The 24,337-nt window shown below is 40.7% G+C and overlaps 1 protein-coding gene across 1 annotated transcript; it reads left to right on the forward strand.

Annotated features, from left to right (window-relative positions):
- Positions 1–1,192: 1,192 nt before the first annotated feature.
- Positions 1,193–23,314, forward strand: LOC138611219 (integrin beta-1-like). Its single transcript, XM_069684196.1, has 16 exons — positions 1,193–1,527; positions 12,263–12,329; positions 12,824–12,909; positions 15,205–15,427; positions 15,892–16,062; positions 16,165–16,403; positions 16,500–16,655; positions 16,821–16,916; positions 17,053–17,142; positions 17,256–17,396; positions 18,471–18,673; positions 19,015–19,253; positions 19,345–19,567; positions 19,838–20,070; positions 20,580–20,746; positions 23,202–23,314. The coding sequence occupies exons 2-16, from the start codon at positions 12,263–12,265 to the stop codon at positions 23,265–23,267; spliced, it is 2,400 nt and encodes a 799-aa protein (XP_069540297.1). The 5' UTR covers positions 1,193–1,527; the 3' UTR covers positions 23,268–23,314.
- The last annotated feature ends 1,023 nt before the right edge of the window (positions 23,315–24,337 follow it).

Raw genomic sequence — 24,337 nt, forward strand, 5'->3', positions numbered from 1 at the left:
AACACCCCTGCCGCAACTTCCCCCAAAGTTACTTTGCACAGTTGGTACTCTAACTCTATTCTTTATTTCAGAGCCTGGGGGATCAATATCACAAAACACAAAAAACAAACACACACACAAAATGAAAATAAAAATACGAAGCCTTCCACAATGTTCAATCTCTAACATACAGACATGTTCGCCAATGGTTCCACAGCCTGGAAGAAAATCTGAAAGAACTGCGTACAGGGTTAGCCAGAACATGCGATTAAGTCGTTTTCTGGCTCAGATGCCCTACACACAAATCTATACATCAGGTTACGTAAAACAGCAGAGCAGGTAGGTACCCCGACACTGACAAACATATGGCTTGCACTGGAGCTTCTTGAAGCTCTCAGCAGCAGCCTCATGCTGTCATTATAAGCCACTACGAGTTTTCTAATGCTGCCTTGTTTATAACGACACCACAGGTAGGCAGTATACAAAGGTGTACAATACGCTCTAAAGAGTGAGATCTTCACAGATACAGAGCACATGCTAAACTTACGACACGGCATGTTCGCTTGAGCATACAGCTTCCGACGCTGCCTATAGATATCCTTGTCATCAGACAGGTCATTTGCGATAATATGGCCCAAATATGTAATCTCACTGCACACACTGAGTGCAGTGCCAGACAGAAGTCAGGGGAGGTTGACTGTTTGTCGTGTCTACTTCTGACAATCATGATCTTACTCTTTTTAGCGTTGTATTTTATATCAAAATCAGCACCATACTGTGTGCATATTCTCAGAAGCTGTTGGAGACCAGCACTATATGGGTTAAAAATGACCAAATCATCTGCGTACATGAGGTGATTAATTAGTGAGTCACCAACCCTACAACCTGTACCACATGCATTTGAAATCAAAGACATTCATATATATATTAAAAAGAAAAGGAGACAATTCAGCCTTTCTCTTGTAAAGTAAAAGTGCATTTACATTTCTTGCGAGAAGGTATCAAAATCCAATAACTTGTTTATTTACCATTTGTTGTTTATTGGGACCTATACTGTCACATATACGTGGGCAAGGCGTAAGCTTGAGTGTGAATTGCGATTATTCACCGGATCCGAGGTCACGACGGGTTCATTGTTTCCCGGTGTGTTTGTTCCTCTGCCCTCTATGTGCCGCTCCTTCCTGTGTGGGCGGGATCTAAGTAAGAAGAAGAGGTTTGTGGAACTGGGGCACAAAAAAACCGACTCCGCAGCAGCATCAGAGCCGTGGCCATAACGTGTTCGGGCGAGCCGGAGACTTCTCGCGACTTATATAGTTTTAACTTCAGCGTAGGTGAATAAACGTTGGTTTTAAAAGGCTAACGGTTAACGTCTCGAGACAGTGAACGTTGGTCGGAGTCGTGCGGTCTATTAGCTAAAACAAAGCGGACCCTCATAACAGTTTTAGCTAGTCTTCGCCTCAGTAACCGTCGCTGTTTCTTTCAAGCGGACTTTTTGGTGGACAAATGTTACTCTAAGAAACAGAAACGTCAGTTTAGCATCAGATTAAGGTAAGTTTTTGTTATATTGAACTACATTTGTCATATTTTACCATTCTGCCACGTTAAAAGGCGACTAAAAACACTGTTAACGACAATAGAGGGTAGAAGGAATGCTTGTCTTCAGGGGTAAAACTTTGGGTGTGGATTAACGATATCTGAAGACAGTTTTAATGTCTTCCTCAAAGTTCATAGAAAGTCTGAATGTTCTAAAAACAAATTACATTTGAAATGTAGTCACACTTTTACCAATGCATCAAGCCTGTCCCTTAATTAATCTTACTTTGGGCTTGGTACAGAAAGTAGGCCAATGAGTCGCATTGTATGAGCAAACAGGGCAGTATGGATGGTTAAAGCATGAGAAAATGGAGTGATTTATCTCTTCTAACATCATATTTAACACCATCTTCAAGCCTAAACTATCTTAGAGACTTTTACAGATCTTATACTTTTTTTAAGACTTAGTTATAGGCCTATAGGTTATCTGTCTTAAAAATATCTGTGGCTCTCAATAAAAACGTATATTTAACTGCTTTGGCATCGTTGTCATACTGCTATGGTACTCTTAAAGGACTACATATTGTCCTTAAAAGTTGGGCTGTACGATTAATCGATTGGTTGTGAACTACAAAAGTTATTGCGATATAGTGACATAATCGATTAATCACTTTGAGTATTTTTTGAGAAAACAAAAGACCTCATATTTAATCTTCTTAAACGTTACTATTATTTCTGGTTTCTTTTCTCCTTCATGACAGTACATGCAATAACTTTAACTACTTTTTTAGAGAGAAAAAATGGAGAAAAAAGCACTTTGTGTATTCCTCTTTGTTTGAAACAATGACTTATTCTATCAAAATTGTCAATATGTTTTTTTCTTTTCTTTTCCTTGAAAGTATAGATTGTATTTCAAAGCCATCTGTTCTTTAGGAATGCTGTTAAAGCACTTTGGCCCATTTGTCCAACCAGACATTTCTCAATTTGTCAAAAGCATTCTTTAACATCGGGAGATGTAAGGCTTTACATCTACCGAACTTTTAAGTCTTGAGTTACTTCAAGGTTTTCATTCCCTTGAGCAAAACATCCATGAGGAACAAAAGAAAACAACATCCCTTTATGAGCCAAACTTGTTAACATTTGAGTGAAGTTGGACTTGTAAGGAACAAACCACAGCTGGACCCCAGTCTGGTCAAACTTCTTTGTGGACTGTATAAACTGTGGTTGAGGATACAGTAAGACCAAGACGTGTTAAAGCCGCCCAGATTGGTTAACCAGAATCTCTTGTTAGGCCTTCCCCTCAGCTGTGATTCAGGATTGTTGACTGTGCAGTATGTAAGCTGGACAAGATCGGCCTTGTCTGCCTCTTTTACTTCCTGTTAAGGAATTACACCCTGAGGAGGTGTATTTTTCCTCCTGCGTTGAACCACTGGTCTGTGCTCACCAAGCTTTTCTGTAAGGCCCAATTTAGTGAGATGGGAATAAAATGCCATGGGTTAATTACTAGCCTGTCTTGGCTTACAGACAGCATCATAATGACATAGCAACAGCATGGTATCGAGGTGCTAAAACACATATGTCTTTGATCTGGTAAAGTGTATACAGATCACATGGATGCAGATAATATACACCAGGCCTGGTAATTGTAGACATGAGGGGAGACGTGTCTGTGGACCAGAGCTGGCTCCCTGCAGCTCACTGAGTCACTTCCCTTAGTTACATTGTTGTGATATTTAAACACAGTGAGCAGTGCTCGGCTAGCAGCTAGGAGTGTCCGGGGCAGTTTGAAGGGTCATTCAGCATTACTCGACATCAGGCTTTTACTCCGACTTGTCAGATATGAGTCATGGATGATGGGCCTTCCGGTGATGGCCAGATGAGGCATGTGGGAAGAGTATGTTAGAGGAAATATGATCACGGTTCAAACGTTATCCCTTTATGGTTTCATTCCTTGTTCTGAGGTCTGTCAGTGGTGAAACAAGGAAGTTCTAGCAGCGACATGAAAAGTGTGAACCTCTTGAGAGGACCTGGAAGGAAACATACAAAGTTGACAGATTTAAGCACATATGGAGAAGTAAAGAATATTACTGGTATGGGAAACTTAAATTATATAATTAGACTTATTTTTGTCAATATAGACTTCCTCTGACCAGAGTAGGGTTGCACAGTTAATAAATATATTATCGAAGTTGCAATATAACAAAGTGCATTTAAATCCCATAAGCTGCAATTTTTCGATAAATTAATTGGTGTCATAACAGCATATTATCAATGTATTGTAGACCTCTAGAGATTCCCTGGTCTTTAATCTTGTTCTATAGATGTTTGGTACAGACCCCAACAATGTCCCATCCATCGGATGGCTAAAACATTTAGTACATTTATTATTTATTAATTTAGTAATTTAATAACAATTGACAACAATTTTTGATCATCAAGTAGGCTAATCATACAAGTCATTTATCAGAGAAATATACAGATCATTATCTAGCCTATTTCCTTACTCCCGGATAAAAGTACCAATGCTCAAAAACGGCACTCAGGGTGACTCGGGGGTGTTGTTGAGGTTGAAAAACAGCAACAAAACGCATCTATCTGTTTTTCTAAATGTATTACATCATTGTGACAATGCAGGCATAGGGTAGATATTTAGGAAAAGTCAGGGCAGGAGGGAAACGTATCACACATAATTACAGAATAATTTACATTTTGTTACCATAACGCCAAATGATGGTTCTAGTGGTAACGTGTGGATTTGCTGCCTTCTCAGAGGTATATCAAGAAAGGTAAATCTTGCATATAAATCTTCAAAATAATTGTTCACATAATTAATAATGAATTGTTACAACTGTTCAAGTAACCTGGAGAGAGAGACTATGAGAGACAGAATACATTTCTCCGTTAAACCTCCAAATTTGAAAGGGTTTTTTGACCCATCATTATCAGTTACACTGATGAAAATCCCTTGTGGAACAAGATTTTCCAAATTATTTTTAATGTATTGGAAACGGGGTCCTGCCTCAGTAAGTTGTTAATGCACATTTTATTCAGGAAAAACTTTCCTGGTTGTGAAAGAAGCTGTGAAGAAGCCCAGGCATAATTCTAAAACTCAGCTGTCGTGCTTCCAACACGTGTTTGGATCCAAAATTGTATCATACTCACTCTACATCAAACTGACATACTGAACTCCGCCTTGAGGTAAGAAGGAGGTGGAAAAAGCTCTGCATATTTAAGTTATGCAGTTTTTCCACGACACAGTATGGAATGAGTTAAGAAGGAATGCGTTATCTCATCTCTCCTGGGAGGGTTGGGAGATCGGGATCTCCACCATGTCATAGACAAACCCCAAACAGGTCCTGCAGAGCATTCTTTAAAAATATACAGCAAGTTGATTTTAACACTCCAGAATCAGTTTTCTCAATCTAAATAGTTACCTTGTATAAGCATTTTGTTGGTCAAAAGTCCATATGGCTTGTACATGTTACAGCATAAAACAAGTTAACACAAAATTGTCACCTTATTCTTTAACTTTTTCCCACAAAAATCTTAAACTTAGTGTCACTTTTTTTTGGGATGCTGGAGATGTAGGAGTCCAGGATGGTAATAATTAGTACACAATTGATTAATAACCTCAAATATCTACATCAAGAAAAATAACAATCGACAAAACACAAACAGTAATTTTCAGTAATCAGTTAATAAACGTGATCGGTAATTCTGAAAAACTCGTTCAATATTACATCTTGGTATCTTATTGACAGACACCAGCCAAACACATGCATTGTTGTAGGAAAAGGACAAACATTTCTAATCATCCCTTTCAGCTACTTTTAGTCAGCTTGATGTCAGCTGGTCAAAATGTGTACGTCATATAAAAGCCATTCCTTCTCTGTTTCTTTGTCTGAAGAAACAGATGCCACCTGTTGATACTCATCTAGTTTGACAGCACTTTAAAGTTCTGTGTCAAGCTTCATGGCAGATGTTGGCTCGATAAAGGGGATATCCCTGTATGTAGGTTTGGTTTCCTTCACACATGCTGTGTTTGCACTCAGAAGCTCAGGGTTCTTCCTGATCCTTCAACAGCCTGTTAAGTAGAAAAGTGGTGCCTGGGTGTGGTTTGATTAAGGAAATGGCTGCAGAGTCATGCTGAGTTGTTTGGGGACCTAATGGACTCAAAGTGGACTGTGACTTTCTGCAGCAGGTGGGGGCTGTCTGGCTGACCGGGTGGCAAACAGACCTGGGGGGGGGATGGGCACCCAGCTCATTTTGTTGACTACCAGATGACCCACCCAACTTGAACAATGCTGACTTGTGTTGAACGCCACCTTTCACTTTGAGTATGTCTCCCAAGAGTTCTTAGGGCTTTAGTGCAACATTTGCAATTTGATTACACCAGGTTGCTTTATGTTGCAAGACACACAAATTTATGTTTTGCTTATTTAAGGTGCAGAAAACTAGATATGTAAGCAGTTGGGTGTGTATTGCGTGTTGAGACATTTGGACAGAGTGCAGTAACAACAGTGCAGATATGTGGAGCGAATTTCTCAAAATTCAGTTTCTAGAGTCCCTTCATAGAGATAAGACATGATGTTAAAATGTTAAATGAAACAAATTGGGAAGGTGACCACACATTGGTCACAATCTTTAACAATCCAGCCCTGAATCTGTTTCATCTTTATTTATAGAACAGGTAATACCTGAGAATTGTTATAGAATCATTTTTCAATACATAGAGAGTTACTGAGCATTTCTTGATGAGTAGCCTATATCGTTTTTAACATTGGCTTTTGCAGGTAAAAGTTTTTAGGTCACCTGCCACCATGCCGTGGATTTAATGAGCGTTTAGGAATAATGTCCAGTATGTACCTCGTGTTTCTAAAAGGCAGTTCTTCGGTTGAGAAAAGTCAGTTTACCTGATATAATCCATCCTGCTTTAGTCAGGCAGCACTGACTCAGTGTTTCAGTGAGCTGCTACAGTGGAAGGCAAGATTTAACTTGATGTCAGATCCTGGTGTCAGATGTACAAACCTCAAGCCTAGATGCCAAATATTCCTCTTCAATTGAAAGGTTTTTCTGCTTACCACTGGCAATCTGATAGAAGTATATCTTTCTGTTTTGGACTGTTGGTGGTACAAAATAACCAACTTGAAGGCCTAACGGAAATTGTTATCACATTTTACAGGCCAAAGAATCCGGTAAATATCAGTGGATTTAGTCATAGTTCAAAGTAATCATTAGTTGCAGCCCTAATTTGAGTCTACTTCGTTTTGCATGGGTCTTAAAAAGGATGATAGAAAGATGCTTGTGTGGATTATTAATCACGTGTGTTGAAGAAGTTGTGCAGGACTACTCTTTGTTACATGTGCCTAGAATTTGGCAACACAGAATACGAGCAAATATGAAATACAGAAATCATGTAAAAAAAAACAAGGACAAACACATCTGAATATTTTTGCGACACCCAGCAGGGTTAGCAAAGCAGACTGTGGTTAACCTCTGATCGCATGAAAAAAGGAACCACTGTGTTGAGTGAGTTGTGGTAGCGTTTGCAATGACTTCCAGTTAAATTTGTCCGATGCATGCACAAAGAGGAACCAAGGACATTAGCCGTTTACTTTTTTGTGCTGCTTGTTTCATTTGTTTTAGCATCGATGTGTTTTGACTCCTCTGTCAGCAGGAGGACCTATGCATCAGCAAGAGGGTTTTAAGAATGTATATTTTAAATATTTGCCATCATAGAATTTTAAGAAATTGGACCATGCATTCATACTGAGGTCAGTTCTTTTGTGACAATAGTACATATACCATAAACAAAACCATATGTCGAAGCAGAATGAGGCCTATTTGTTGAACTGTGGTCATCCACAGTCTAAACCTGGACTTTGTTACGAATTACTAAACATTCACAGATGTGTCTTGCTCCACCTTTAGACAACACAAGGCTTGTCCTTTCAAAGCCATATGAGCTGCAGCAACAACAAGTCAAAGAGGGGAAGACAGTTTTTTTCCTGGCTGCTTAATCTAAGTTTAAATGACCTCAAAACCTAATAGAGCTAATAGTTCTTTAAATCAGAACATCAGTGAGTGGCACTATCAAGAGGAAGTGTTCTGTCACAGACTTTGCTTAATGTGTTTCCCTAGTTAATAACAGACAATGTCCCCATCAATATTGTTAGGGAAGGGTAAACAAAGAAGCAGTGGTGACACATCAAGTCTGCACAGCCTGAGACAAAGCCCTAAAGTTCAACTTCTGTTTTTAAGTGTGACTGAATCTGACCCTGAGGGTGGGGGAAATCTCAGCTCGGTTTTAAGCGAAGGCATTATCTTTTTACTTGTTCTGCGCACACACAGGACTTCATGAAGGTGAAGACTTTTATACTTTTTACCTTCATTGATAAAAAAAATGTGGGCACATTATTAGAAACTCATCTTGGAAAATGCTATACAAGAATTTTCATCTGGAAATCGGTTCACGTCAGTGGTCTGTGCTGACCAATATCTCTCTGATCATAGTCAATGGTGCGGACATTTAATCTGAAACATTTAGGATTATGACACCAACTTCAGCTTGCTGTCTGGTCAGCTATTTATTTTTACTTTTAAAAAGCATTCAAGCAAAGGATTTCTTTCAGGGCTGCCGATTGAAATACAATAATTGTAGCTATGTCAACATAATTACCAAATTAGCCTTTCCCATTGACATGCATGCATTGGATTTGGATGTATCATGTTTGTTATATTGCCTAGCCCTTATTGTGAGTAATTAATGTTGTTTACATTCTGAATTAGCTGAGTGATTGCCACTGAAATTGCAGCTTATTGATAATATTGTTGGAAGTTTTACTCTCTCGAACAACATCCCTTCCAGAAACTGTCCATCAGAAATTATGTTGTTTAGTCAAGTCAGTTTTATTTGATGGGCTTTACAATTTGTCCTGTGAAAGACGGCCTCTATTTTTTCACTCTGTCGTCCACTCAGCGCTACCACAGAAACGTTGCCAAAGGAATGCCATTGTCAAATAGGCCGAGAATTCACACAGGGAGTCGATTATTTGTGACACAGCTACATGTGTTAGCAGAGGAATGCTCTGTGTGAATTTACATCAGAGACAGTGAGCCTGTGGTCCCTGAGGCGTACTTTCAGGCTGCAGATTGAATCAAAACGCCTCTGACCCGTCTGGTGGCAGCTAGCGGACCATAGCAAGGAGCGCGACGAAGGATTGAGTTTCAGTCTGTTCATCTCAGCAGCTGTTGGAAGAAATTCTTGATAAAGCATTTGTCTGGGTCTGTGAATGACACCCTCTGCTTGTTGTCTGGGAGTATTTTAACCCTCATCCAGCAAGTCCATGCCTTGTATCTGTATTTGAGAAATCTTAAAGCAAAAAAACCATACGCTCAGTTACTGTTCTAGTACTGGAAAGAGCTGGCCAGCTGTGGCTATTAACAAAAGTAGAATTTGAAATTAAAAATTATGACACTGACGTTTAGCATCACAAACACAAAGCATGTGCCGTCTCTGTCTTCTCTAGCCTGACCATACAAAGTCATGACTACACTGGATACAGTGTGCTTCTCTTACTCCAAATATTAGGCTTTCAGGTCCGTCATCAAGACTACTCATAGCCCAGAGTTTCTGCTCGATGATGGATGGAGAGAGAGGGGGGGAGGTGTTCAAAAAGGAGGATGAGCAAAGCCTTTGTAAAGAAGCGAGAGCTCGTGTGACTTCATAAAACATCTCAATCGACTTTCTGTTGTTTTCTTCTTTCTATCAGTATTTACCCTGACTGAGAGCAAGGATATGGCCTTGCCTCACATGGGCAGTCAACTGATTTTTTTTCAGCTGTGGGACTGCTAAAGAACATTAGCTTAGCTTTAGCTGGTAGATGTTGCTGATCTTTTCTGTTCAGGAGTTAGAATGATTAAGAAGATTATTCCCACTGTAGCACATTGCAAAAGATAACCTTTCACTGTATTTCAATGGAGGAAATGTGTAGTGGCAAAAAGTGGTTGAGCAACAAACCCAGACACAGTTTTTTCTGTAGGTTTACATTCAGGATTCTCTTAACCAAGTTATGAAAGGAGCTATTGATTAGAAATGTAACACTAAGTGGTTAACACAAACGTGTACTTGTTGACAGACGGAGACGCTTCTTGACCTCTTTCTCTCTGCTGAATTCACAACAAACAAATCATGTTTCACAGTTATGCACAGAAGTTTTACCACAGTCTGTTATGGATTAGACATCACCAGTCTGTCTGCCTGAAGTTGATATCAGCTCTTATCAGTTGGGACGTCCGCTGGGCGGAAGCAGCACAGACTGTAATATCCCGCTATTTCTGTAGAGGCGGAGAAGTCTCTTCCTTCAACAGTCACACAATGAGTAATTCTGCTGTCCCTGTGTGTAAAAGAGCTAAGCTTCCTTTACAAGATTTTCTAAATCAAGTGAAAATACTACAGAAGGAAAAGATTTAAGAATCTTTCCTAAAAGAAAATACGTATTTTCTCACTTTGTATGAAAATGTGCTGAGATTTAGCAAATGCTCATGCCAGCATCTCGTAATGAGGCTAAAAGTTAAGGGAATATATCACTTATCTGGTAAGCTACACTCAAGTACATAAAAACAAAAAAACTGTCTGCTAAGAAGAAATACAGTGTCGGAACCAAAGAAGTGCTTTCAGCCGCTCTTAGTGCACTGAAAATGTTTTCTGATTCTTGCTGAAAATCAATTCATTTCCATTACAGCTGCAGCAGTAACAAAGAAGTAGATGTAAATAAAAGATTATGTAGGCCACACCCCCCAGATACATTCAGCACTTTCAGTCACAATACATGTTGGATGTATTATGGCTATTTTCCAGAGTTATCATGTCCCACTATCAATTGCCAGAATGCCAGACAGTGCCTTCCTATAACCATTATGTACCACATAGGAATTGGGTGACACTGAATGCCTCCCAATCTGTCAGCTCTCTGCAATTTGCAGTTCTGAGCAGGACAGGCCCCAGAGCGGTAAACAAAGCTGGTCCTCAGGAATGTTGGGGAGGAGCCCTAATAGTGTAGAAAGTCTGTGCAGTTGATGTTTACTTGAAATTAATGAAGCATATAGCTGGGTATGTCTGTCCATCCTGCCCCAATTCCTTCTTTCTGTTGTTGTTTAGCTGTTGTTGCTGAAAAATGCCAGATAGCCTACATACTCATAAAATTCAAATAAGATAACACAAGCTTTATTAATCCCCCACAGGGGAAATGTACTCCTAACTCTATATCTATAAATGTCGCCTCAAATTATGTTTTTTTAAATCTGATATGATTTTCTTTCGCCGTTTCCTACAGCAGTATGATACCTATCACTAAAGCTCTTATGGGAAACTCACACTTCAGTCATTACGCCACATTTAACAGGATGTGGTTGTTTTACAGATGCCTGTACCCTCTGACCTAGAGCACGGCAGCATACAGATAGGCCTAACACTTTCTTACTGGGCATCCACTGAAGAATGTACCAGCATCAGTGCGCCTAACTGTGAAATGTAATATCCCTTTGTCATACAGTGTAAATATAACAGACATAAAAACCATAATATTTTCAACGGTCAGGGGTAGCCTATTTTGGGCCTCAGTTGTTGATTTAGCTACTGTCAACACTGCCTGTATATCTTACAGGGTCAAATAGACAGAGAAAGTTGGTCTGAGTTTCTAAGCCTGAGGATTGGGCCGACAGTCAAGGAAGTGTGTCAGTGGAGTTGTGGGAATGGCAGAGGTTCAGGAGGAGGCATGAAATAGCCAGACCAAATATGGGAACACAAACATACACACACACACACACACACACACACACACACACACACACACACACAGGAACACAATTCCCTCTTCTCTCCTCTTCTCTGCTCTACAGTTGTTGCCTTTTTCTTCTGTCCACAAAATGTTGACCTACCTCCCAAACTATGTACCACAGTCACTTTGGAGACTTCAGTCTTTGTTTGGATTTGTTTTTGGTGTTGTGGCTTGCTGGTTAATGCCTAGCTGGTCAGCTCATTGTGGTTCATAAAGCAGTCCTATCATGCCTCTACCACAGTTATTCTTCATCAGCTTACACTGTGAGGCAGCTTCAAATGTCCATCATCTTAAAGCTCTCGCTGCTCTGCTAAAGTCATTACAACTCTTCTGTTCGACTCATTATGAGTCGCTTTGGATCATCAGACTAAACAGTGCAAATGTGACTATTTTCTTCTTTTATGCAACATTTATTATTCTCCCTTTGCCTCTCTCTGTCTCGCTCTTGTCAAGTCTTATCTGACATGCCCTGCTCAGATAACAAACTACCTTGTGTAGGCCAGTTCCAGCACGAATGTTTCACAACCACAAATATGTAGTATGGAGGTTTTTGGACGTGCTGATGAACTGAGTGTGGGCAAATCAATTCTCCATATTTGGAACATGTTGACAATAAGTGGGGCATTCATCTCAACCTTAGGATAGAGGTAGTTAGAAGGTAGTTAGTTAGGATATTTTACCTAGGTAAAATACATACTCTGACTAAGACTAAGAATAAGATTATTTTTAAGAGTCACAAGGTCATGGGAAACATAAATAAAACATTCTTTTTGTCCATGTGGCTTTAAGTCATACTAGTGAAAAAGAACTCTGATTGACTTTGGAAAAATGTGTCTAGAATCAAATGTTTGTCTCTTTCTTTGCTGTCAAAGTTTCTCCACCACTAAATCCTTTTATTTTTCTTGTTACAGATGGATCTGCGGTTACTTTTGATAGCAACGCTATCAGTGGTCCTTGGTAGCAGCTGGGCACAGCAAGGTAAGAGCAAGGACATGCTGTAATGTTTTCAAATTTGCTCTGTTTGTCTCATCTTGGCTGTTAAACATTAGCTGAACCATCTTTTTCAGCTCTGTTAACAAACACTCAAGTCCAACACAGTTAATGTAGTATTCACTGTTGTAGTTCAAGTGTATGTGGATTATCTGTGGATATCTATTTGACTTGTTAGTGTTAAAAAGAAGTTTTTGCAGCACAATGCAGTACATCAGTGCTTTTACCCTTTAAATCGTGTATTTCTTCATTCATGGTTTAAAGACTGCGTGGGTCCTGTTGGCTAGTGGTGGGAGGCGTTTTTTACAAGCTGAAGTCACCACTTGGTGAGCTGCCTCGAGCTTTTCTCAGCATGACTCAGTTGTCTGAGCTGGAAAGGGGTGTTTTTTCCAGCCAAAAACCAAAGCTGCTTTAAATTAGTGAACTAATGGAAAATCTATTTTGTCATGTTGGCTAAAAGGATCTTGTTTTGTCTCTTTCAGAGGGAAGCACATGCATCAAGGCAAACGCACAGTCATGTGGGGAATGTATCCAGGTGGCAGAGACGTGTGGATGGTGCACGGATGAAGTGAGTTGAATCAGTAAAGCTGCCACTGAAATATTTTATCAGATGAATGAAAAAGTATCTAGAAGATTTTTATAAAGTGTGGGTGTGGCGTAATCGCTGCGCCCTCTGTGGTTTGTGTGGCAGCGTTGCTCAATGGTTGAACTGCATAAACACAGTTAACAAACACAGCTGGTAGTCATCATCCAGTGCATGATGTGATGCAATGTTTAATAAATCAAAGAACAGATCTGAACAAAAAGCATGCGTGCTACAGACCAGAGTCATGTTACATCTTTAAAAAATAATCAAATACAGGGTTTGTACAGTGAACTGAAAGATTGGAAGATACTTATTTTAACTGTTGCCTTTTTAATGTTAAGAAAAATCTTTAATTCAGGTCCATCAGTGGCTGGAACACAATCATTTAATGTGTTTCTCTATTGGGAAACAGTGCTCACCTGAAAAATGTAACATTAAAGATAAAGACTGAAGAAATAGAGGAAGTTAAGAATTTTAAGTTCTTAGGAATAATTTTAGATCCGCAGCTTAAATTTGTAAACAAAATCTCAAAAACAGTAAAAACTAACAAATTGTTTTAAACTAATTAGGCGCTATATACCAACTCAGGCAGCACAGGTATTCATGCATTCTGTGATTTTCTCCCATTTTTCATATTGTATGACAGTTTGGACCCAAGCTTCACCCAATACAACCAGAAACTTTATACAATCAGGCCCTGAAAGTAATGGACAAAAAACCCATCCGGTGGCATCATATTAAAAAAATACAAGAGCTCTATGCATTTATGTTTTTCTCAAAGTTAACCAATGTATTAACAATCTGGCCCCTGAACCTCTTACCAGATATATCCAAAGACAGGACAGTAAGAGAGGAACCAGGAGCATGAATGAGGGTAACTGTAAAGAACAACATCGCAGATCTAAATTTGGACAATCAGCCGTCTCCGTAAAGGGCTGTCAGCTCTGGAACACATGACCAACAGACATCAAGTAATCCCTGATATAAAATCTTTCACAACAAAGGTTAAATGCTGGCTCAAAGCAAACCAGAGCTGTCGTCATTTTTAGATTATTGTACTTTAGATTACATATTTATTTATTGTATAGTATTTGTGTGTTATATTATGGCCTATATTTTTAACTGTACTTTCAAACCTGTAGTTCTATGTTTATTTATGATACGGTCTGCTTTATGTTGTATTATATTATATACATAAAGGCCCAACTAGGGACAAGAGTTTAAAATGATGTACTGGAACTACGTTTAATTGCATCGTCCCTATTCAAGTAAAATAAATTCAAATACATTGTTTGAGAAATGCTCAATTTTAAACATAGTCTGGTGTTTCATCACATTACCCCTTCTCTTACAACATTTGCAACAACCCCCCTTTTTTTCTCAAACTGATTTAAACTGAATCTGTACTGTAAATATAAATAAACTTTTCTATAGATATACATAATCATGAACTGTATTTACCCTGTACGTGCATGAACAAAAAATGCAGGGTTGTTTAAGAGACTTCCTCTTTTTTTTTTCCTTTCAACCGAAGTCAAATAAAACCACAGCAACACCAGAGATTGTAAACATGAGTGCTGCTGCTTTTTGCCTCACAGTGGAAACTTTGGCTGAATAATAACTTTTAATTAGATCTTCTATGTACCAAAGGCAAGTATTACTGCTGTGGAAGCAGTATACTAATGATTGAACAGACCACTTGCAGAGAAATATGACGACATGTTGTGTGTGCCACCCACTGAGAAAACATGATTTGCAACATTTCTGTGTGATTGAGATTAACTACAATGATCTACTAGTTGTAACACCGTGTGTTTGGAACATTGTTTCCTGTATTCACCGCACAAACTCGGTGTTCAATAGGTGTCTTATATGGTGTGTGGTTTTTATACTATCCAAACTGCTCTTATCTGATTTGTACAGATGTATGCAGGGGAAAAAAGGCTTCTGTGATTTTGAAAGAACTGGGTCAAAGCACTTTTTTTGTTTTGACTGAGCTCATTGTCTCAAGATGTCCTCCACTTTGCCTTGTGGGATATCATGTGCATCCAATCGAAATTCTTAGCCAGGCTTCCCAGTCATGTATTCTCGTCGTCTCCCACAACCGAAGAACAATGGCCTTAAATACAGAACAGACATTTAAAGTACAATGGATGTATTCCAGATGCCTCATTGGTTTAAATGCTTTTTGGCTTTCTGTGAGAGATCCTAGAAAACTGTGTTTACAGCATTCATACCTCAGATATAAGTGAGCAAACCTTTTGTGCAATTTCCCAGAACTTCCTCACTGTGGGTGAGTCCAAGTCGGCTCGCTGTGATGATCTGGAGTCCCTAAAGAAGAGAAACTGTGCTGAGGCCAAAATTGAGAACCCGCGTGGAAGCATCACCATCGACAAGAACAAGCCCGTCACCAACCGCAAGAAGGACGTGGCTGAGAAACTGAAGCCTGAGCAGATCACTCAGATCCAGCCCCAGAAACTCACCCTGACACTCAGATCTGGTAAATATATTAGTATCACCTAGTGCAAGGCTCCAAGCAACTGAGCCAGTTAAAACACCGCAGACCACTGAATCGTTTTTTAGTTTTTGAAGTTACTCTAGCCAGATTTTTATACATTTTTGGTCATTTGAATAACTGCAAATGTTCCGATGCTAGGTAAATGATAAAACATTTAGCGAGTCGTGCTAAAGATGATGTTTCAGTTCTGTAATTTACTCAAGCATCTCTAAGACAATTTGCTTAGAATGCCTCTTATACTGATCCGCAATGGTTAATGAAAAGAGTACGTGGTTCCAACAGCAAGCCACAGCATTCATCCAGCTCTAGAGCAAAATTAAAAGTCACTATTTCTGTGTGAAATGTGACAGACACAATGTTCTCTGTCAATAGCAGTAAATGGTGAGGTACATGGTTTTGCTCTTGTCACAAACTGACACTAAAATTGGTACTTTTATTCCCTTAAGGTGAGCCCCAGACCTTTGAGCTGAAATTCAAACGTGCTGAGGATTACCCCATCGACCTGTACTACCTTATGGACCTCTCATTCTCCATGAAGGATGATTTGGAAAACGTGAAGAACCTCGGCACTCACCTCATGAGGGAAATGCAAGATATCACCTCAGATTTCAGGATCGGTAAGGGAAATGTAACCCCAGGAAAACGGATAATAGTCAACTGAAAGATCCATTGTGTTCTTAGTATTTTACAACACTGAGTAAAATATGATCTCCTTTTAGGTTTTGGCTCATTTGTGGAGAAGACAGTCATGCCTTACATCAGCACCACGCCAGCCAGGCTCATCAACCCCTGCACAGGGAACCAGAACTGCACCAGCCCCTTTAGCTACAAGAACGTCCTGAAGCTGACAGACCAGGGACAAGAGTTCAACCGTTTGGTCAGCGAGCAGCAGATCTCCGGAAACCTGGACTCTCCAGAGGGGGGCTTCGACGCCATCATGCAGGTGGCCGTCTGTGAGGTAAGAGGCACATTTAGAGTTCTTCCTTCTTCCTGTTATAGCACTGCAAGAAAGAAACAACATCCTCATGTGCTATTCTTTGTCTTGGTCTTCCAGGAGCAAATCGGCTGGAGGAACGTGACTCGTCTGCTGGTGTTTTCCACGGATGCCGGTTTCCACTTTGCTGGCGATGGCAAGCTCGGTGGCATTGTCCTGCCCAACGATGGGAAGTGTCACCTTGAGAACAACATGTACACCATGAGCCACTACTATGTATGTATTCATACATAATGTATCCTTGGCTTTCTCTTTGTCTCCATTTCTTATATATTTGTAGAGTTGTCTTTTTCTAGCCAACATGTGTCCACATAGTCCAGAAATTGAAATGGTAGCTCTATTTAATAACGGTGTGTGCTTGTTTCTGCCTGTGTTTGATAGGACTACCCCTCCATCGCCCATCTGGTTCAGAAGCTGAGTGACCACAACATCCAGACCATCTTTGCCGTCACTGAAGAATTCCAGCCTGTTTACAAGGTAAACTTTGCAGAGTTTTATTTTCATTTTGTTTCATGAATATCGTTATTAACTTTAACTTCAATCATAGAATTTTAAAGTAAGTTTAACTTCTGTTCATTCTTTTCTTACCTTTGACTGTTGTGTCTCTTTTCAGGAGTTGAAAAATCTTATTCCTAAATCAGCTGTTGGCACGCTCTCCTCCAACTCCAGCAACGTCATCAAACTCATTATTGATGCTTACAATGTGAGTCAAGAGATAACTTATTTTGTCGGTAAAATATTTGGATCTTGTCTGCGCAAGTTGATAAACAAACAACTAGAGCCTATGTAATTGTCTTTTATTCCTGTTTTGGACAGTCTTTGTCCTCTGAGGTCATTCTGGAAAACGGCAGGCTTCCAGAGGGAGTTTCCATCACCTATAAATCCATCTGCAAGAACGGTGTGGAGGGAACAGGGGAGAACGGCAGGAAGTGCTCCAACATCTCCATTGGAGACGAGGTAGATAAAGATCCTTTTTGTTTTGCATCTGTGCATCTTTATTTTCTTTGCAGGCATCTCAGCTCATGAGTAATCCAGATAGCAGAAGTCTTACTTTAGATCCTGGGATGTCCAGTTTTGGGCTGTGAAGCTGAAAAACAACCCCCTTGCTACATTTGTGTGTTGGATTGGTTTACTTTTCCAATCTAAGAGAATAAAACATAAATTAAGATTATATAATATGAGTCATTTCTTAAAAAATGGAACAATAAGTGTGAAAGCAGGGGTCTCAAACTCGAGGCCCAAGGGCCACATCCAGCCTGCGGTATAATTATATCCGGCCCACGAGATGCCTATGTCTATCATAACTGGCTTGCGGGTATACAGCACGCACACCGCTGATACTACAAATCCCAGAATGCATTGCAACAGCGTGCGCGCCAATCAAGACCTGCGAGCACCAGCTGTGTGAGATGGCCTTTCTGTGCGACGTAACGAAGCCTTTCACTCCGCTAAACCCCGAGGTTCAGGGACTGACCTCCCTGTGGGAGACTCGGATGCAGCAAGGAAAGTTCGGTCACTTTTTATGTTGCCAGAGAAACCAGGTCAGCACAGCTGTGTTCCCAACTGTGCATTGTGCTGATAAACTGAGCGGACCTGGCAGAGTTCACACGGTGATTTGCTGCTCAGAAATTTAAATTTGAACTGCTCAGTAATCCGTTTGTAGTTGGCGTGGAAAGAGCGCCTGTAAACATCCAAATGGAGCTGATAGAACTCCGAAACGATGCCTCAACTCCGCCTACAAGCTGCTTGGTTGCTCTGCATGTTTGGAAGCACATACCCGTGTAAGCAACTGATGCATACCTTCACTCCATCCTGAAAGTGTCCACAGCACAGAACCAAACCCCAAACATGAATGAACCTGCAAGAAAAGATGCCAAGCATCTGGCTCAGGCAAATAAGAACAGAGTGCACTTAAATATATTTTTTCTTTTTTCACTTTTTCCTGTAATCACAGTCTACTGCTTATGGCTGAAATATTTGCGTCCTCTTTAATACGTTTGTTGACCTTATAAATTCTGCTTTTGTTTTCAGGTGTCTTTCAAGATTTCCATTGAATCCCAGAAGTGTCCAGAGCAGGTCAAGACTGAGACCATAAAAATTAAACCACTGGGCTTCACAGAGGAGGTGGAGATAGTCCTGAACTTCATCTGTGACTGTCAGTGTGCCACAAAAGGGGAGCCCGACAGTGAAAAGTGCCACGAGGGCAACGGGACCTTCGAGTGTGGAGCCTGCAAGTAAGTAGTCAGCCAAAATGATCATCACCAGTTAGTGCTACAGAACCCTGTACCCAGGAGCCTTAAAGGTCTGTGGGTTTCCATTTGCAGTTGTCCCTCTTTAGCCAGAAAAATGAAGTAGTGTAGTAAAAATGTTGTAGTGCATAGTTGTAAATGTCTAACGATGTGAAAATGTCATTTTTACTTTCCCCACCCACATAATCTCGCCCATTTGTTCAAACAACTATTCAAAGACATTTAGCACACCTTTTAGTCTTATTGAATTATAGTTGGCATGTAATGTCTCACCTTGATGATGCGCATTATTACTGAGATGGTTAACCTCTTATTTTCTGTGTCAGGTGCAACGATGGACGCATCGGGCGTATTTGTGAGTGCAGCAAAGACGAAGTGCGGACAGAGGACCTGGACGCCAACTGCAGAAAAGACAACGGTACGGATATCTGCAGCAACAATGGCGACTGTGTCTGCGGCACCTGCGAATGCAAGAAGCGAGACAATCCTGCAGAGATCTACAGCGGCAAGTACTGCGAGTGCGACAACTTCAACTGTGATCGCTCCAGCAACAAGCTCTGCGGAGGTGAGGGTTGAAAAAATCAAATGATCTAAAAGACCCTGTTATGATATAGAAAGTCTGTGGGTAACCCTTCCCATTGTCTTTGCTTTACCAGGACATGGACGCTGCGAATGCAGAAAATGCATCTGTGATGCCAACTACACAGGCAGTGCCTGTGACTGCTCCCTGGAGACCTCCACCTGCCTCGCCAAGAACGGGCAGATCTGTAACGGCCGCGGTACTTGTGAATGTGGAACCTGCAAATGTACAAACCTCAAATTCCAGGGTCCGACCTGCGAGATCTGTCCCACCTGCCCCGGCGTCTGCGCAGAGCACAAGTGAGTCTGAAGCTGGCATCTCAGCTGAGCTCAACTTTTGGTTACTGATCTTTTACAATTATCAATCAGCAGTTTTTTACAGGCTTAGTCTGTTAAAACTTTTTCTAACTTCATGGCCAACAAAAAAAAGGGTTTAGTATGTTGGGAAATGAAAGTAATTGTAATTTACCGTTGACTTTTCATAATGTGTTGTATTACATTAACAGCTGTAGAGACTTTACTTTGGAGTGAAGTGTAGAGTGAATTAACCCTGCGTCTACATTGTAACAGAGATTGCGTGCAGTGCCGAGCGTTCGAGGCCGGTGAGAAGAAGGACACATGTGAGAGGGACTGCAGCTCCTTCCAGCTGGTGAAGGTGAAGGATCGCGAAAAGCTGCCACAGCCCACAGACCAGAGCTTCCCCCTGACGCACTGCAAAGAGCGAGACGCCAACGACTGCTGGTTCTACTACACCTACGCCGTCAGGAACGACACCAAGGAGGTCTACGTGGTGGAGACGCTGGGTAGGACTGGACCTTCTGTTAAATGAATTGTGATTTTACTCTTAATCTCTTCAATATCATAACTTAAAGGAACATGACGAGTCGAGTTTTTTTCAACATAGGTCCCCCTTCTGTGTCACGCACATGCACAAACACGAGCGATACAATACACAGCCCTACCATACACAGCTTTGCACCAGCAAAAGACAAGGAGAAAGAGGACGGCTAGCAAAACAACTGGGTTGTGAAACATTTGGGTTGAAAATGCATCTAATGTCAGGCCACAAGTACAAACACAATCTAAGTTGTTCTTACAGATTGCCTTTTTAAAGTTCACTGGCCTTAATATATGAAATTAATTAGTCGCAGCAGTATTTAGAATTGTGAAAGTCTCTTGAGTTTTTCGCAAGATGCACAATTAACATTTAAGCCAGCCATTCTGCTTCTTCTTCATACCTCCTTATCTTTAATATTTGCTCCATGAACTCCGGGTGATTTCATTCTGTTTCCTTGCATTCTCTCGGTTTCAGAGTGCCCGGCAGGACCTGACATCATCCCCATCGTGGCAGGTGTGGTAGCGGGCATCGTGCTCATCGGCCTCGCACTGCTGCTCATCTGGAAACTGCTCATGATCATCCACGACCGCCGAGAGTTCGCCAAGTTTGAGAAGGAGAAGATGAACGCCAAGTGGGACACGGTGAGTCAGTCACACCCCGGAGCAGCTGGAGCAAGAAGTCCGGGGAACTTTGTTTAGAGAGCAGGATTTACTCTGGCCTACGGTTCACTGTTTAGTGTTGAGTTATATTTAGCTGTGAAATTACTGAGTTAGAATATTTTTAGACCAGCTCAGTTTCTAGCTCTAAACTTCCTCCAGATGGAGTGAGAAAGTTTCAGTTTAGTAGTCAAAGGTGAAGTAAGAGAGAGAGAGTAAGAGAGATTTAAACCAGTGTGAGGTAGATTTGATCGGTCCTTTTAGGAGCAAACCTGCAGCTCTTTGGCCCCTCACTCTGTCCTTGATCAACCTCAGCTCTGTGTAGGTTTGTTTAGTCTGTGTTCGCCGAGGGAGCGGCCTTCCCCTCAGCTGACAGTGCTGCCTCTCACTGTCCACATGGAACAACTGCACGACCATATAAGGCAATGAAGCAGAGGGAGAGGAGGGCTGCTGGAAAGCTCCACTGCTGCTGCTCACTGTGTGGAAGTCACACCAGCAGTGTTTATGGCCTGATGGCAGGAAACAAACATTCATTACAGGCCGTGTTTGTGGGACATAAACTGTAGAAAGTGTGTTACTCTATTACTTAAGATGAAGAAAGTACACTTGTTCTTTTTGTATTCTATCTTATGGTAAGCTAGTCTTGCTTATAGTTTAGTTAAGACATATTTTCCCTTGAGATGTGGTGTCGTTTTTTGTGTTTACTGCTCACAAAACTGGAAGGAAAATAGAAGTATAGCTGCCCTACTGAGACGTTATAAATCAGGAAATAAATAATTTAACTACGACAACAGAAACATTAGTTCTCCTGGAACTGAGACTTACACGAGGACTCCTTTTCTGACCTTTTTTGCTCCTTGCTGAACACTTTCCTCCACATTTCAGTCTCTGTTCTTTACTGCTTTTTCCTGCATCTCTTCATTTATGTTCCTTCTGTTTTTTTCCTGTTTTCCATCTTCCCCCTCTTCCTTCTGTATATTAGCAAGGGAACCCCATTTACAAGAGTCCTATAAACCAGTTCCAGAATCCCAGCTATGGGAACAAAGGCGCTGCTCTTTAGGTCAAAGTTTGTATCATCTGTTGGCTGTGTGTACTGCATGTGCTTCTCTCTGTGCAGAGTGCAGTGTTACAGCTACCTGAATATAAGTTAAATGAAAGGTTTGGTGACTGCATGTTGTGAAATGAGCATGTTTACCTTCAGATGGTGATTGCTTTTAAGGTTGGTGTAACATGCCAGGATTTTAACTTGATATAAGTGACAGTTTAAGTTGGCAAGTTTCGTCTTTATCTGAGCCTCTCTAATTTAGGTCCTACTCACTGTGTTCATTCAGTATTGCTGTCAGGTGAAAACCATAAATATCAACATTATGTTAAACCTGGTTTTTCTGATAAAATGAAGGATTAAATGTTCCACCTTTTGTTGCGAAATTCTTATACTTCTTAAGCGAGATGCTCCTAATATACATATTAGAAATTAGTATTACTTTAGTTATTGAAAGGAAAATCAATCTATTCTCTAAACTCTATTTCAAAACGAGATTCTGGCTTGTCAAAGTTTAAAGATCCTATTGTTTCATCGTAGTTATACTTTTGTGAGGATCACGTTACAGCATTCTCAGACAAGACCACAGCTTAAGCAACAACATGTAACAAAAAACCCCCAAAACACCTCACTACAGTTTATAAAGGTGCTTTAGACAGCAGCCATATTGGAAAATCTTAATGTGGAAATGCTGTGACATGTCAGAAATCCAACTGATTTGAACAGCCAGCTTTATCATTGTTCAGGCTGTTAACCAGGAGTCATAAACCCCCTCGATTCAGTACAGTTTGCCCGTCTTTACCAGATGTGTTCCACACACAAGCTCCACTTAAGTGTCATCCCAGGATGCAAGTACACTTGCAGAGGGGGGATCGCTGAAATGTGATGTGCTGATTGTAACGTAATAGTAATAATAAGAAGCCGGGGTGGTAAAAACAATATGGCCTCAGGCTTTTCACTCTTACTTTTATACAGCAGAACTTAATCTTAACATTTGCTCGCTCCCCACACACCCCTGCACATCACTGACACACCTCCGCTCGCGAACAGGACTGCATTTATTTAATGTTCCCAAAATGGAAGACGCCGTGGGCCAAGATGTCCACATAAACGGACGTTGAACAGGCGTACCTCTCAGTTGTTCTACGCTGACATCTTGACCCACGGCGTCTTCTATTTAAGAAACATTGAATTAATGAAATTCTGTTCACAAATGGAGGTGTGTCAGTGACGTGCAGGGGTGTGTGGGGAGTGAACAAATGTTACAACTGTTGAGCTAAGCATCAAAATTTTGACACCACATTGTTGAAAGTTTGACGTGCTGTGATTTGTTGTTTGATTACTGGGTTTGCTTCACATCTGTTGTACTCACTCTCGCTGTTCTTCTCTATTCCTCAGGGTGAGAATCCGATCTACAAAAGTGCCGTAACCACCGTCGTCAATCCAAAGTACGAGGGCAAATGATGGAGCTCTGCCTTCCTTGTGACAACACTGTATGGAAAATATGGGCCGGGGTGCAGGGAGGGAGGGAGGGGCGGGTTTTTTAATGCTCTCACTGTTTGTTTGTTTTTTGTTGTAGTCACCAAATGATAGCAAAGCATTTTGCCACTATTTCAGTCTGTTTTTACTAACTTGTTCTTATTTTCTATGCATCATCTGAAATATGTACAGTCTGTATAAATGTGGGGTTTTATTTTATTGTGTTTTCTTGTTTTTTTTTTGCCTCTGCGGAGCTTAAGAGACTTTGATTTGTAGTTTTTCTGCCACAGGACTGGCAAGGTAACGAAAGCCTAGCTGTGCCTTTTTTATAGAACCATCAAGCCATCAGTGTTTTGTTAGGGGGTGAATTGGATGTTGATAATGGAGATAAGAGTTCCTTTCCGAATAACCATGTATACAATGTCAAGTGGGTGGTAACATAACAGTCAGTGTTTCCAAAACACAGAGAGCTCAAAGAGTCTTAAGATTGTTTGCTGTGAGAGCAGAGGTCTCACTGTGTGTCTGTAATCTGTTGACTCGTACTTGTCACTCTGTTTAAATGTTTCTTTGGACTGAAACTCTTGAAATGTAGCGCCAGTCGAGCGGTAGCATTGAAATGTGTACAGTATGTTTTGGTTTCTGTGTTAAGCCATATATGTATTCACAGAGCAGGATTTAAGGCGTAAGTATGTTGTTTTTTTTCTGAGTGACTTTTAATCCTTCTGAACAATCAATTTAAATGTGTCTTGTGCTAGAAAAGATGTCTTGGGCTGCCTTTCTAAAGTAAAGGACATCAGCGTACAGTAGTGATACTGTCTGGCTCCAGGGTTTACTCGCTTAATTTAAAGCCAACTCAGGTCCTTAATTCTTCACAGCAATGCCAAATACACGCAAACCTGCCTTATTTGCTAACTAAATTAGCTTCTATTGAAATGCCTTGTTTTTGTAGGATATCAACTGGAGAAGAGTCCCACTTCTTTCCTATATGTCAGTAATTCCACCCAACTCTCTTGTGGTGCCTCGATCAAACGTTTTATAAAAAAAGAAATCGTCAT

The sequence above is a fragment of the Semicossyphus pulcher genome, unplaced genomic scaffold (genome assembly GCF_022749685.1).
Source record: "Semicossyphus pulcher isolate SPU_LCO1_2020_fin unplaced genomic scaffold, fSemPul1.0.p SCAF_7, whole genome shotgun sequence".
In the NCBI taxonomy this organism is placed as follows: domain Eukaryota; kingdom Metazoa; phylum Chordata; class Actinopteri; order Labriformes; family Labridae; genus Semicossyphus; species Semicossyphus pulcher.

What these genes read in the sequence shown, in the direction of transcription:
- LOC138611219 (XM_069684196.1), top strand. Translation starts at nt 12,263, where the DNA reads ATGGATCTGCGGTTACTTTTGATAGCAACGCTATCAGTGGTCCTTGGT. An exon ending in TAGCAGCTGGGCACAGCAAG is followed by an intron (nt 12,330 to 12,823) that starts GTAAGAGCAAGG and finishes TGTCTCTTTCAG; the next exon opens with AGGGAAGCACATGCATCAAG. An exon ending in TGAACGCCAAGTGGGACACG is followed by an intron (nt 20,747 to 23,201) that starts GTGAGTCAGTCA and finishes TCTATTCCTCAG; the next exon opens with GGTGAGAATCCGATCTACAA.